A 14,990-nucleotide genomic window follows, 5' to 3' on the forward strand; every position below is an offset into this window, starting at 1 on the left:
GCGTGGGCGATTGGCGGGCACCCACGAAACCCAGGGCCTTAAGCCACCTTATTGTAAAGTGTTACCAAGTTTTCATTTATGCCTTTGGTCACCCAGTCTGATATACGGCTTACAGGCTCTATGGTCATATATTCGTATGGGTCGCAGATTTCAGGGTAGCGCAGCAACGCGATTTGAGTAGCCTATCCTGGTAAGGGAAGCAGGAGATTTATGTACATAAGCCTTGTTTTTAGACAGTTATTTGTCGTCATAATGGCTGATACCGGGGCAGGACCATCAAAGAAAAAAAGAAAATTCAATGAAGAACAACTAAATACTAAAAGGGAGAGTGATAGACGGACGAAAACAAGTGTTATCCTCGGTCAGGTTTTCACCAGGTGGAGAGAATTACGGGGTCGTAAAAGCTTCAATACGACCCTGAATTGGCCCTCTTCCTACTAGACAGGTTTGTAATATGTAAATTTAATTCGATGTTTAAGCAGTATCACACTCAAGGTCGCAAAGTTGTCGCTTTATATCAGCTATGCTGTGATTCGGTCGTAGGTACGAGTGCCGAAGACAAACACAGCAGCGCTGACATAGAGCGACAACATTGCGACCTTGAGTTTGACACTGTTACAAAGTTCCTCGTAGCACCTTTAATTGTATACAGGACATTCAAAAAACAACAAATTAAAAATTGCTTAAAAGCCCGTCTCAGACAGGGAAGTTTGTAGAATGTACATAGCCAGATTACAAATGCAATATGCTGTGTATCACCAGTAACTGCTTTCTTTAACAGCATTAAAGAGCTTGAGCATGTTTTTTCAATTTTTTTCAACCACCTCTATCCGGATGCAGAGAAGAGTTCACCGGTTAAACTGGAAGCCTGGGACTTTCCTCTCAAGAGTCGTATGCTGTTAATCCAAACTGTCTTCACCGGACTGAGCTTTGTGATCTTCCCACTTCCTGCCTTACTGTCTGTGGAGGGAAATCTGGTGTCAGCAGCAGCTTTGAAAACATTTCTTGAAGAATTTCTTGAACTCGGTGTTGAAGATGGTGTAGATGATGGGGTTGAGAGCGCTGTTGACGTAGCCCAGCCAGGTGACAGTGCTCATCAGGCTTTGGGGGATGTTGCATGTCAGACACACAGCTCGCATCGTGTGGACCACGAAGAACGGAGTCCAGCAGAACAAGAAGCAGCCTGCATTGAAATATGAAGATGGAGATTAAAAGCTGCTTGTCGAGTTTCACCGGTGCATATATATGGGTCAAAAATATAAAAAAGAAGCATTTACGATAAAAAATTAATTAAAACATACATTTGATGAAAGTTCCAAAAAGGTCTGTAGATGTAGAGTATAAAGTATCTGAAAATGGGAATGAAAGTGAGGCACAGAGTACAGTACGTGAATATAAATTTCAGTCACGTCTTTCTCCTGCAGCAGGGGCCCGAGGCAAAATGGCCCTGAACAATCTGAAATTGCCCTTGCAAACTATTTGGGGGGATTTTAAGGGTATTATTATGAGTTTTCAAAGCAACTCATAAGAGTTGAACATGGACAGCTAGGCATCAAAGTACTTTTCATGGGTTACATTTCAGACACCTTGAGTTGAAGAAAACGCACACCATTCAGAAAGTTTCCTATTCAAATAAAATTCTAAGTGATATTAAAAAGGTCTTCAATTTGATTTGGAAAACCGTAGTGGTACCCTGATAGAGGACTCAAGATGTTTCCAATCATTTAATAAATTTGTCCTGAAAATGATCCAAAATGCCCCTGAAAAATATTTCATAGGGGCAAAGAAAGCCCCTGGGGAAAGCAAAAAACATTAATTTCCTACCCTGGTGTGTGTGTGTGTGTGTGTGTGCGCGCAAGGGCGTAGGTTTCGCTTCAACATTGGGGGGGACACATTATACGCGAGGGCCTGGGGGTACTCCACCAGAAAAAAATGTGTTTCAAACATACCATTTTGTGCATTCTGGTGAATTTTTATGAACGAATTTATGCCTTCTGTATTTATTTATTTATGGTGGACATGTCTTAATTTCTGTTAAGGAAAAGACAACAGGCTCCCAGTGACGTAAATATAATGGAATATAAAGCAGTAAGGCTCTCAGGCATTCTGTATTGCTTTCAAATATTTACTTTACTCTATTTTGCTCATTCATCATTTTCTGTAGGGTTAGGGTTGGGCTAGGGTTGCTATCTCCCACAAGGAAAGTCTGATGCTCATGAAACTTACTCCACTTATTAACATCAGTCATGCAAATACAGGTCCTTCTCATATAATTAGCATATTGTGATAAAGTTCAATATTTTCTGTAATGTACTGATAAACATTAGACTTTCATATATTTTAGATTCATTACACACAACTGAAGTAGTTCAAGCCTTTTATTGTTTTAATATTGATGATTTTGGCAAAAAAGTAAAGAAAAACCAAAAATCCCTATCTCAAAAAATTAGCATATTTCATCCGACCAATAAAAGAAAAGTGTTTTTAATACAAAAAAGTCAACCTTCAAATAATTATGTTCAGTTATGCACTCAATACTTGGTCGGGAATCCTTTCGCAGAAATGACTGCTTCAATGCGGCGTGGCATGGAGGCAATCAGCCTGTGGCACTGCTGAGGTGTTATGGAGGCCCAGGATGCTTCGATAGCGGCCTTAAGCTCATCCACAGTGTTGGGTCTGGTGTCTCTCAACTTCCTCTTCACAATATCCCACAGATTCTCTATGGGGTTCAGGTCAGGAGAGTTGGCAGGCCAATTGAGCACAGTAATACCATGGTCAGTAAACCATTTACCAGTGGTTTTGGCACTGTGAGAAGGTGCCAGGTCTTGTTGAAAAATGAAATCTTCATCTCCATAAAGCTTTTCAGCAGATGGAAGCATGAAGTGCTCCAAAATCTCCTGATAGCTAGCTGCATTGACCCTGCCTTTGATAAAACACAGTGGACCAACACCAGCAGCTGACATGGCACCCCAGACCATCACTGACTGTGGGTACTTGACACTGCACTTCAGGCATTTTGGCATTTCCTTCTCCCCAGTCTTCCGCCAGACTCTGGCACCTTGATTTCCGAATGACATGCAAAATTTGCTTTCATCCGAAAAAAGTACTTTGGACCACTGAGCAACAGTCCAGTGCTGCTTCTCTGTAGCCCAGGTCAGGCGCTTCTGCCGCTGTTTCTGGTTCAAAAGTGGCTTGACCTGGGGAATGCGGAACCTGTAGCCCATTTCCTGCACACGCCTGTACACGGTGGCTCTGGATGTTTCTACTCCAGACTCAGTCCACTGCTTCCGAAGGTACCCCAAGGTCTGGAATCGGCCCTTCTCCACAATCCTCCTCAGGGTCCGGTCACCTCTTCTGGTTGTGCAGCATTTTCTGCCACACTTTTTCCTTCCCACAGACTTCCCACTGAGGTGCCTTGATACAGCACTCTGGGAACAGCCTATTCGCTCAGAAATTTCTTTCTGTGTCTTACCCTCTTGCTTGAGGGTGTCAATGATGGCCTTCTGGACAGCAGTCAGGTCGGCAGTCTTACCCATGATTGCGGTTTTGAGTAATGAACCAGACTGGGAGTTTTTAAAAGCCTCAGGAATCTTTTGCAGGTGTTTAGAGTTAATTAGTTGATTCAGATGATTAGGTTATGAGCTCGTTTAGAGTACCTTTTCATGATATGCAAATTTTTTGAGATAGGAATTTGGGGTTTTCATGAGCTGTATGCCAAAATCATCAGTATTAAACAACAAAAGACCTGAAATATTTCAGTTGGTTTGCAATGAATCTAAAATATATGAAAGTTAAATTATTATCATTACGTTATGGAAAATAATCAACTTTATCACAATATGCTAATTATATGAGAAGGACCTGTATACCCACCAAAGGATTTGATTATTGAAGGAAGATAATTAAATTTTGAGAGTGGATGCTTTTCACAGCAAGCTAGTCCATTTTTGGGCTATTTACATTGAATCCCATTAATTTTCTGTAGGATTAGGGTTGGGCTAGGGTTGCTTTCTCCCGCAAGGAAAGTCTCACGCTCATGAAACACTTATTAACATCAGGCATGCAAATATACCCACCAAAGGATTAGATTCTCGGATGAAGAGAAATCAATGTTGAGTTGGGGTGCTTTTCACAGCAAGCCAGTCCATTTTTGGGCTATATACATTGAATTCCATTCATTTACTGTAGGATTAGGGTTGGGCTAGGGTTGCTTCCTCCCACAAGGAAAGTCTGACACTCATAATACTTACTCCACTTATTAACATCAGTCATGCAAATATACCCACCAAAGGATTTGATTCTCGGATGAAGAGAAATCCATTTTGAGAGGGTGTGCTTTTCACAGCAAGCCAGTCCATTTTGGGGCTATTTGCATTGAATTCCATTAATTTTCTGAAGGATTAGGGTTGGGCTAGGGTTGCTATCTCCCACAAGGAAAGGCTGGCGCTCATGAAACTTACTCCACTTATTAACATCTGTCATGCAAATATACCCACCAAAGGATTAGATTCTCGGATGAAGAAAAATCAATTTTGAGAGGGGGTGCTTTTCAAAATTGATTGGGCTTAAAAACTTACATTCGGCCAGCTACACTCTTTGCACTGCACGAGGCTGTGTGTGCGCACGCAAATGTATCTGGTTTGAAATTAAATCAAATTCAAATCAGACTCAAATTTACAAGCCTTAAGTGCAAAGTTTGCATACTCAAATGTTCAAATTAAACTATTACAGATACAGAACTGAGGTATATGTAATATTCTATATTTCTGAATATAAGTGTCAACCTGAGTGTGGGAATATAACTTTAAAGGACGCAGAAGGTAGAACATAAAAAACTGTGTATTTTAATGACCTCATCCCTTTCCTCTCCTCACCTCCCAGTCATACTTTCAAGTGTTTTGTCTCACCAGCCTCAACAGGAGGTGCGTAAAATCAAGATGACGTTTTTCACAGTGACTTGACAGTGTGTCTCTAAATGATTAACGAACAGACAGAGTTCATTAGAGACAGAGTAGAATCTTAAGAAACCTGTATTTCTTCCCTGTTTTTCTCCCTCACAAGGAAATGTAGTTCACTGAGAGGGTAAAAATACTGAAGCAGAAAATAAATTATTTCCATAAGCTTCTATTTATAAAATTACCGCACAAGGACAGAGACAGGAGGGTAAATTTGCATTTTTGGGTTGGTTTAGACTAGAGGCCACAGTGTGGAAACAGGATTTACAGCCCCTCCTTAAACTATACTCTGATGCTATCAGAGGTCCTTTGGTCTTTTGACTGAACACACACTGGTCTCTGTTCAAGCAGGTGAGCTGGAATGATAACTCACCCTAATAAGCTTAGTTTCCGTGATCAGTGAGGACTATGGATACCCGTGTAATTAAACCAAATTGAGGCCATTTGTCTCAGGTGTCGTGTCGTCGCGTGTTGGTTCTGTCATGAATCTTGAGAGATTTATTTCCTCTGTGAGGTTGATGGATGGGATTTATGTCCTTCTTTCCATGAGATTGTAGGACTTTGCATAATAGGCCATAGCTTTACTGTTAGCAGGACACATGTGCACACTTCTTATTCATAGCATGCATTCAGGCCAGCTGTTATACCACCATTGTAAATATAGGGATATGTGTCAGCGCTTCCATTCAAGTATAGTTTAGGTATTATCTGACTTGTCTGACTAGCATTTTATGCATTTTTATTTATTTTTATTTTTATGTTTTTATGTTTTTATGTTTATTTTATCTTTTGCTCTTTGGTTTATTGCCTGTGATAAATAAGTTTTGTTTTATATTTTTCTTTATTTTGTGACTGTAAAGCACTCTGAGCTGCATTTTATGTATGAAGGGTGCTATACAAATAAAGATTATTATTATTATTATTATTATTATTATTATTATTATTATTATTATTATTATTATTATTATTATTATTATTATTATTATTATTATTTTAGCAGAGAAGAATAGCAGGCAATTATTAAATAATTTTCAATGTTTTTTTAGTCCCACCTCAACTGAATTGAGAGTCTAACATTGATACCACTTATTTGACTTGCCTACTAGCTACTTGTGCCTTGCTATTAAATTAGAGAAGTATAGTTTTTCAACAACAGAGCGTTGACAAGTTTATTTTTCTATTGTAAAATGTCCTGTTCAGTACATATCTTGATCACAATTCTTTATTTACCAAGTATCAGGGAAAAAGCTATAGCAGTAGCAGTAGTATATTTACACATTATCATCTACTTAATTTGTTATTGCAAACGTGTTAGCAAGCCCTTACTTATTAATCATCCAGTGGACACACAGCAACATGAGCATTTGTTAAAAGTTTTTGTCCAATGTTCTCTCTCTTTTAGCTATGTTTTTGGTCTCCACCACCTCCTGGGGAAATAACTGTTTCTGTAAATGCTAAATGCTACACTACGTCTATATGCTGTTTGGTGCTATGCAGGTAGTGTGTGTTGAATTAGGTTCTTTCATGAACAATAACGACCACATTGAGCTGGGAATTCAGGCAGTTTACGTGATATTATGCAGCTTGCATTACTTGTGACCAGTGTGTTACACTCTTTTTCTCTGAAAACAATGCAATGAAAGCCAGGGGAGTGAACAAGAACAGAAAAGTTGATGTCAGACAGATAAACAATTACCTGAAACTCACCTTGAAACTCGAGAGATGAAGGGAGATGCACAATCATCACTGTGAGCGACTTTTTTCATAACAACCTGACTATTATTGCCTATTCAATCTCTCAAAAGACCAAAATGTTCCTGTTTTTTAATACCTATAAATGTTTCATTATGCTTATAGATATGTTATCAGCAGCTGCAACACAAACACTTGCTCGAACAAAACATCTGGCGCATTCAATCAAAAACAAAGACAAATTTTCATCCTTGCTGCTGGTTCTGAATATAAAGCTGTTTGTATTGTTTACCTCTGCAGACTAGTGATTTTTTCGTAATCATGATGTGTAAGGATCAGCTTGTTGAGGCTTTGCTCTGCATGTTGAGAGTCGTTACGGTTTACATAAATTAGAGCGGATTGTTGGAGCTGAAATATGTTGCGCACCAACGTTTGCATTAAATGCGGCAGTAGTAAATGTAAATTACTTTGAAATAAACAAATACAGCATACATGCATTGGATAGTAATTACAGAATACAACTGAGTAATCTCTGTTGGCACAATGGTCCGAACAGTAAACAAATCAGATCTTAGCTTGTGCTTCAGTCTGTGTTGAGGAGAGACGGTGTGAGTTTAACGTGTTCCATAATAATTGGATTGAGGACTTTAAGCTATAATGGCGCGGCTTGTTGAGAGACAGCCAGTCGGAGGTGACGCCTTTATCCCAGCACTCAGAGCAGACCTGCATTAACGTCAGCAGCCTCAAACCCACCTGAGCTGCAACACAAACAGTCATTAAACTGCATAGACAAAGTCCCATAGCTAATAAACTGTGTTGATTAACATAGAGAGAGAGCAAAGGCCATTCTATTCTCCAAAATGTGCAAAAGGTAAACACGTCCTAGATTCTGTAAACATGCGCCAAGAAAATTCAGGAAACAAAATTAAGATTCACAGAACAGAAAAGCTGTTGGCACTGAATATGTGAGCGAGGGATATGTGTTTATTATTTACTTTCTGACCCCGTTTGATTAATAGGCACCACCACACACAACTAACTACAGTGCAATTACCCACTACTGCTGCAAGGCCACTATTTAGAAGAGTAGTAATTACCATATTGAACTGTTCAGTACTAAAGCACCTCACTTACTGTCAGGGGCAATTTTACTTCCATTTTCTGCTTCAGTGAATAAACAGACAACTGGAATTTAAAAGTCTCCATAAGAAAGCTTCTTTAACCAGGACTCTTCAGGCACAATGTCCATTGACAACAAAGGAAACAACATTTCCACCTGAAAAACCTTTTAAAAGTAGGAAATCATCTTCACCCCAATAAAGGGAATCCTTAAAGAAGCTATGAGAAACTCTGAGGGTGTTAGTTCACTTGCTATGGTCCAGACCGTTAGTTCACTTGCTTTGGTCCAGATCAAATAGAATTTAATTTAATTTTTTTTTGGTGTGGTGTGGTGTGGTCCACTTTCATATTGCCCCTTTTGCAAGTGAACCAGCATTACGAAGCAAAACCACACGTGATCTGAGATCATTCATTCATTGGACAGACATTCTGGGATGGAGAGAAGCAGGAAGAACGAAGTAAAAACTGCGAATTTATCATTAATATGGGGTTAAAAATAATAAAAAGGCCTACATCTAGCCTATAAATAAAGAAGAAAAACAAATTATTGTTGTTTCATATGGTTATAATTAGTGCTGTCAGTTAAACGCGATATTAACGGCGTTAACGCAAACCCATTTTAACGGCGTCAATTTTTTTATCGCGCGATTAACGCTCGTCATGTCCTAGGAGACGTTGTGGTTTTTTCACAAGCTGTTGAATCAACTAGTAATGTTTTAACAACTGAAACACCACAAACTATACATATGGCTCGCAGTTAAGTTACTGTCAATTCAAACGGAACATGTCCTACAGCGTAATTTCACATTAAAATCATTTAACTGGCAAAACGGCGAAACGTCAAGTCAATTCTGACTTTTATTTTGAAGCAGAAACCGGAACCTAGCACTTCCTAGCTCAGTTACGCGACCGTCACTAGTCTTCCGTGTGTGACTCTGAGACCCATGCTCTGAGTCTACACGGAAAAGAACAGAAAAGAAAGCTTTTCATTTGCAGAAGTCTAACTTATAACCCTGCGCGCACACCAAAACTTCCATGAATGTTAGTGGCAGCCACCAGTCATTCATTTTCACTTTAATTTTCGCTACGAAGGGAGACTGAAGCCTCGGCTGCAGCAGCGCCATGGCAACCACCTGTGTGTCCACTCAACACAGTCTGAAATAAGTTGTGGATGAAAGACTCCCAAAACATTTAGGCAGCAACCAGTCTAATGTAGCCTTAATACTAATTTGTTTTATATACCCTATGTTGTTTTATGGTTTGGTTTTTAAATAAAAAAAGAAGTTCCAATATGTTTGTGAATGCTGTTCAAGGGGTAGGGTGCAGGGGGGGGGGGGTCAATAGGCTATTGTTATTTGCACTGAATTGCAAATTATGATATTTTAGAAGAAATATTGTATCATTGTAATTCAGTGTATTTCTTCTTAAATATCATAATTAGAATGGGTGTGATAAGAGCATTAAAATGAGAAAATATAATGGGACAAAAAGAAGTCAAGGGACATTCAGGCTAGAATAAATAAAAATGCGATTAATCGCGATTAATCGCGAGTTAACTATGACATTAATGCGATTAATCGCGATTAAATATTTTAATCGCTTGACAGCACTAGTTATAATATGTAGCCCCATGTCAATGCCAAGTTATGTGGCTTGTAGCCTACGATGTGAAACATCATTTGTACTGTATTTTTGCTGCTGGACGCGCAACTCGCGTGAAGAATAGGCTCAAGCTGAAACACAGCTGATTAAGCTGTGTATCAGCTGGGTGTCAGTTCGGCGCAGTTCAGCTCCAAACTAACACGGGGACAGTATTGACGGTCGCATTGGGAAGAAAAATAAAAACACACACTTCATGCAAAGCGCAGCGTGAACCTGTTGGCACTGTAGGCTACGGGAGACGCTCCTCTCCATCTGATCGCTGAACATATCAGCATGTGTACGCATCATTATCAACTGTAATATTTTCGCTCGGGGCTCCCGGTCAAACCACAACTAATCTTCCTAACAATGGCGACAACAACACTTTCCCATAATGTGAAGCTGACGGCAATTTATTAAAAAAGAAAAGAAAGAAAAGGCGCAGTGCTTCCTGCAATTGGGTCGGATCGAGTCCGGCCAAATTCACACCACAAACGAACTGCAGCAGAGTGCGTTTGAAAGCGCATCGAGACCACCTCTGCAGCTGGGTCTCGGAGCGTTTGTTTGGTCCGCCCCCGAGTGCGATTGCTGTATTCACACATGTCTGAAAGATGCGCACCGAAGGCGGAAGGGCACCTGAGTTTTTTTCAACCGAACTTAACATGGCATGTGTGAATACACCCTGAGTTTCTTTTGATTCTGACAGCACATTTGGATAAATGTTGTAGTGTTGTTTACGACACCAGCGCCTATGCACTGCCCATCGTTGGGCAATCTTCACAACTGCAAACACCTCCTAAATCTAAACAAGGTGTGAATCTGCATGATGAGAAAACTGACTGGTTGATCCAACATCCGGTTTGATTCTCCATGTTTTTTGTTGCAGTTTGGGTGTAAAGCATTGTTACAGAGCAGAGGAAACAAAATATCTCTTCAAGGCACCTCTTCGTACTACCGTTACCCATCTTGTCATTTTCCCCTCCACTGATATTTGATTTTACAGATGTAGTGATTTGAAATTGTTTAGTCACTGGGTTGAAACTGATTTCTAGTTTCCTACATTACTTTGTCACTGTTGCTTTCTGGACACGTACGCTACACCATCCCCATCCAAATGGGTCCAAACAACATGATGGCACTTTGGCTTACATGCAGCTCTCAGAGGCATAATTCCAGCTTGTGAGGCCAGCTACTACTACCACTGCTGTCACTGTCAGCTACGGAGTATCTGGGCACTGACATTATGTGGAAATAGACGACGTGCAAAGTGTCTGAAAGTGCTGTGAAGGGGTGGTGTAGTTGCAAAAACGCAGTTGTAGTTCTGGTAAGGGAGAGAGGGAACACATGAACACTCACCCACTACGACAGGTAGCACCTTCATAGCTTTCCTCTCCCTGTTGTTGATCTTGCCCCTCTTCCTCTTGTGCAGCTGGGGGTTGAAGGTGAGCGTAGGCACAGAGTTCTCTCTGTACTGGCGAGGATAAGGAATCTCCTGGCCGATGTAGTCGTCTGTGTCGTCCAGCCGAGACTGGGCCAGGTCCCTCTCTATGATCCTGGGCAGTGGCATGGGCAGAGGGCCAGGGATGGTGCCAGTCAGCGGGGGGAGAGCGGTGGCGACGGCCGCGTGCTGCAGCTTCCTACAGGCCTCGATGCTGGTGCGCAGTTTGACCCTCCGAGCCTCCTCCCAGCGCTGCAGGCCGCGGTAAATCCCAAAGTAGAGCAGCAGCATGATGGGGCAGGGGATGAAGAAGGAGCAGACTGAGGAATAGATCACGTAGTTGTCGTCCTCCAGCTTGCACTCAGTAGGGTCGCGGTCAAGCACACGGTTGATGCCAAATATGACGGGTGAGGCCACGGCCAGGGACAGCATCCAGGTAGCAGACAGTAGGATGAGCTGACGGTGGTCCACATGTCTACGGTTATAGTTCAGGGGTATGGACACCGCAATGAACCTGTAGGAACAAAGAAGAAGGGTTACTAGAACATGATAAACAGACAAGTTGTAAAATCGGTTGCCTACTTTTTAATACCTAATAAATACTTATTTCTCCTTCCTTCCAATATTTAGTATTTATCACGTATTTCAGTCATTACAAGTCTTTCCAAAGTCGTAACTATTCATTACATTTCTATCTTCCAATCCATCTGCTCTTCACATCCCTTTTTTATTGAATAGTCAAAGAAAACAGGAAAGTAAAAAGTACACAAGTAAATCAGCCTTCTACCTGAGAAAGAAAGTAAGCTGTTCTGTTGATTTCAGATGTTTTACACGTTTTCCATTAAGAAAATAAAATTTTTTAAATTTTTATGGAAGGACTTTCATTATTTTGTTTTTTTGTTTTTTGACTGTGAGTCAATCAAACCAAAAACTAAACAGGCGAACTTTGAAATAAATTCATATGAAACAGATGTTGAGTTCGGTTGAATCTTTTCCCACTTGTGTTGTGTGCTACAGTAAAGTGAATTTGTTCTGGCTGTCTGATCAACTGCTATACTCTTCCTTTCTAATCACCACTTTGCAGCAGCTGTTTTTCACGCTAACAGTTTGTTAACCATGTTTTTGTTTCCCCAAAACAGATTCAGGAAAGGCTGTGCTCCAGTGAAACACATCATGTCGTTTGATTAATTTGGAGTCTGTTTCTTTTAGATAAATACTGTATGAATCCTCACCCTTCTGCCAATTGTTTTCTTATTACCTTTCTCCATTGTATTACACAGTAAAGCAAACGTAAGCCCCATCCTCATATGACAGCAGAGGGACAATATAATAATAATAATAATAATAATAATAATAATAATAATAATAATAATAATAATAATAATAATAATAGTAATAGTAATAATAATAATAATAATAATAATAATAATAATAATAATAATAAAAAATAAAATAAAATAAAATAAAATAAAATAAAATAAAATAAAATAAAATAAAATAAAATAAAATAAAATAATAATAATAATAATAATAATAATAATAATAATAAAAATAATCATCATCATAATCATCATAATCATCATAATCATAATAATGGATCGGATTTATATAGCGCTTTTAATCACATTCAAAGCGCTTTACAGGGTTCCAGATTCCATTCATTCACACAAAGTCGTAACGGTGGTGGTAAACTGTGGTAGTAGCCACAGCTGCCCTGGGGTTTATACTGTATAAACCTGGACACACACATACCTGTCCACGCTGATGGCACAGAGGTTGAATATCGATGCAGTGCACAGCATCACATCCATGGTCATCAGGCCATCACACATGTACATGTTTAAGGTCCAAACTCCACCCTGAAACTACACACACATACACACACGCACGCACCCATGCACGACACACACACACACACACACACACACACACACACACACACACACACACACACACACACACACACACACCACAAAGAGAGAAACAGAAATAATGACACACAAACAGCAACTGCCCCAAATCGGAGTGTGAATGCGTCTAATCCTCTTGTGCTTGCACCACTGCAGCAGAGCCCTGAGAAACATTCCTACTGTGAAACTAAGCTTCGTCTGTCTAATTTCTTCCTCTCCTCAGTCTTGACTTCTCTTTAGGTGAACACAGTATGTAACTGTTTTAGACTGACTTTTCAAAAACAGTGATTGCATTCTGGTGTGTCACTCAGTAGGTTAGCTGGCAGGCAACCATTGGCAGAGGTATCAAGAACACAAATGAGGCTCATTAAGAAGGATCTGGGGGGAAGCCTCAGCAGGGCACCTTTGAGCCACTGAGATATTCAGACGAAAAGGGAGGAGGGCAGGTGGACTTTAATACTTTAATAGGGGCTAGATTGCACTCTGACCTGGAAAGAGACTATTGTGATTTATGTTTCATGCCTCTTCCAATAAGCGCTTTGGACCCCACTGTAGCCCCTTTCATTAGTTAATCCCGGTTAAGAGAGGGCATGGCTAAGTACTGGAGGGTCCCTCCAAAGTGTCATGATGAAGTGGCTCTGATGGGTTTTGTGGGCGACCCTCCTTGATGAGATTAGTCCCAAGTGTTGATCTTTTTTAGTGTGAGAATGACTACATCCCTATCCCTGTGAACATGGGCTTTAAATGCATGACAGGCATGAACGGCAGCTGAGGAGGCATGGAAGCTACAGCCATGGGTAAATTATGTAAAATCCCTCAAAAGGCTTTCCATACCCTCCTATATGGGTACAGGTGAAGCAGAACGTGAGGGTGCTTCAGTATTCAGTAAAGAGTTTAGGCTGGAAGTGAAAAAAGGCTGTCAGTCTGACTATGGGATCACCATTGACACTTACTGGCAGACCCTTTTGGCCCCTGGGTTTGGAGCCTGTAGCTCGTTTCATTCATCTGGAACTAGTGTAGGTCGGTCGGTGCTTACCTCTGCATAAACGAAGAGCGGCAGAACCAGCACCGCCAGCATCAAGTCTGCAACCGCCAAACTGACTATAAAATAGTTTGTTGTGGTTTTTAAAGCCTTCTCCAAGTGCACGCTAAGGCACACAAGCACGTTCCCACCAATGACGGTCACAATCAGCAAAATCCCGAAAATGAGCGCTGGGAAATTGCGGGTTCGGACCGTTGCCGCCGGCAGCGTGCCGTTGTTAAAATCAGTGGAGATGTCCGACATGGTCGCCGGGGTTTCGGACTGACGGGTCCTTTGTCCAACGGAGAACGAGCCTCTCCGGAGTAGTTTTCATCTATGAGCCGTGTCCAGCAGCTCTGAGACGAGTAGGAGCGTTACAGGTGAGGTCAGTGCGAGTTTTCCCTTGAAGACGCTCATCTGAGGCGGTCAGTGCGCACCGCTCTCCAAAAGCAAAGCCACTTTGCGCGCAATAATCCGCCGTATCCAGCCGTTGTTGTTTTCTCATACATTAACTGGACAAACATTGCCAACTCTTGTAGCATTATTCGGATCAGTTTCCGTGGCGCTTTCTCAGCATGCTTCTAACTGAATAAGTTTAGCAGGAGCGACGAATAAGAGGGCGACAGCTTAAATCCATCCGCACAAATCTGCTTACCAAAGCTCTGCTGAAGGTCCACTTTGTGTTAACACTCACATCAGGAAACCAAATCAGCTGTTTGACCAAGACAACATCAACAACAACAACATAGCACAAAATAATTTAAGAAGAATACATATTTCTGTTCAATAAACAAATCCGTCTGCATGGGTCGGTTGATTCGCAGTTTAAACAGAGTCCTGTTGGATAAATCTGGGTTAAATATGGATTACTTTCTCACTTTTAGACCTCGGAATTTCCCGTGAAACTTTAGGTATTAACTTGACATTTAAATGTGACGTAAGTCTACACATTAATGTTGCACTGCAATTGAAGTTACACTTTTTAAGCCAAACCTAATCGAGGCCCTACTTAAACATGACAAACAAAAAAACTTTAAATTGAACTAAACCAAACCAAACGTTTAAAATAGCAAAACACATGAGAAATGTAGCCTAAATAGAACCAACTTCTCAATGATATAAGACCAAATGACAGTTTTTTCTCTGTTGTTGAGATAAAGTATTCGGTCACATTAAAACTAAAGGTTTGCAGTAGCCTATGATGTAAGGCTAGC

General features: G+C 40.6%; 1 protein-coding gene across 1 annotated transcript; it reads right to left on the minus strand.

Moving 5' to 3' along the window:
- Nucleotides 1-980: 980 nt before the first annotated feature.
- On the minus strand, nucleotides 981-14,040 carry drd4b (dopamine receptor D4b; the record flags this gene model as incomplete). The annotated part of the gene is made up of 4 exons (XM_080037147.1): nucleotides 981-1,183; nucleotides 10,764-11,359; nucleotides 12,598-12,710; nucleotides 13,792-14,040. 4 exons carry the CDS (start codon nucleotides 14,038-14,040, stop codon nucleotides 981-983), a joined length of 1,161 nt encoding a protein of 386 aa, XP_079893273.1.
- Between the last annotated feature and the right edge of the window lie 950 nt (nucleotides 14,041-14,990).

The sequence above is a fragment of the Ammodytes marinus genome (genome assembly GCF_949987685.1).
Source record: "Ammodytes marinus genome assembly, chromosome: 1".
Taxonomy (NCBI): Eukaryota; Metazoa; Chordata; class Actinopteri; order Uranoscopiformes; family Ammodytidae; genus Ammodytes; species Ammodytes marinus.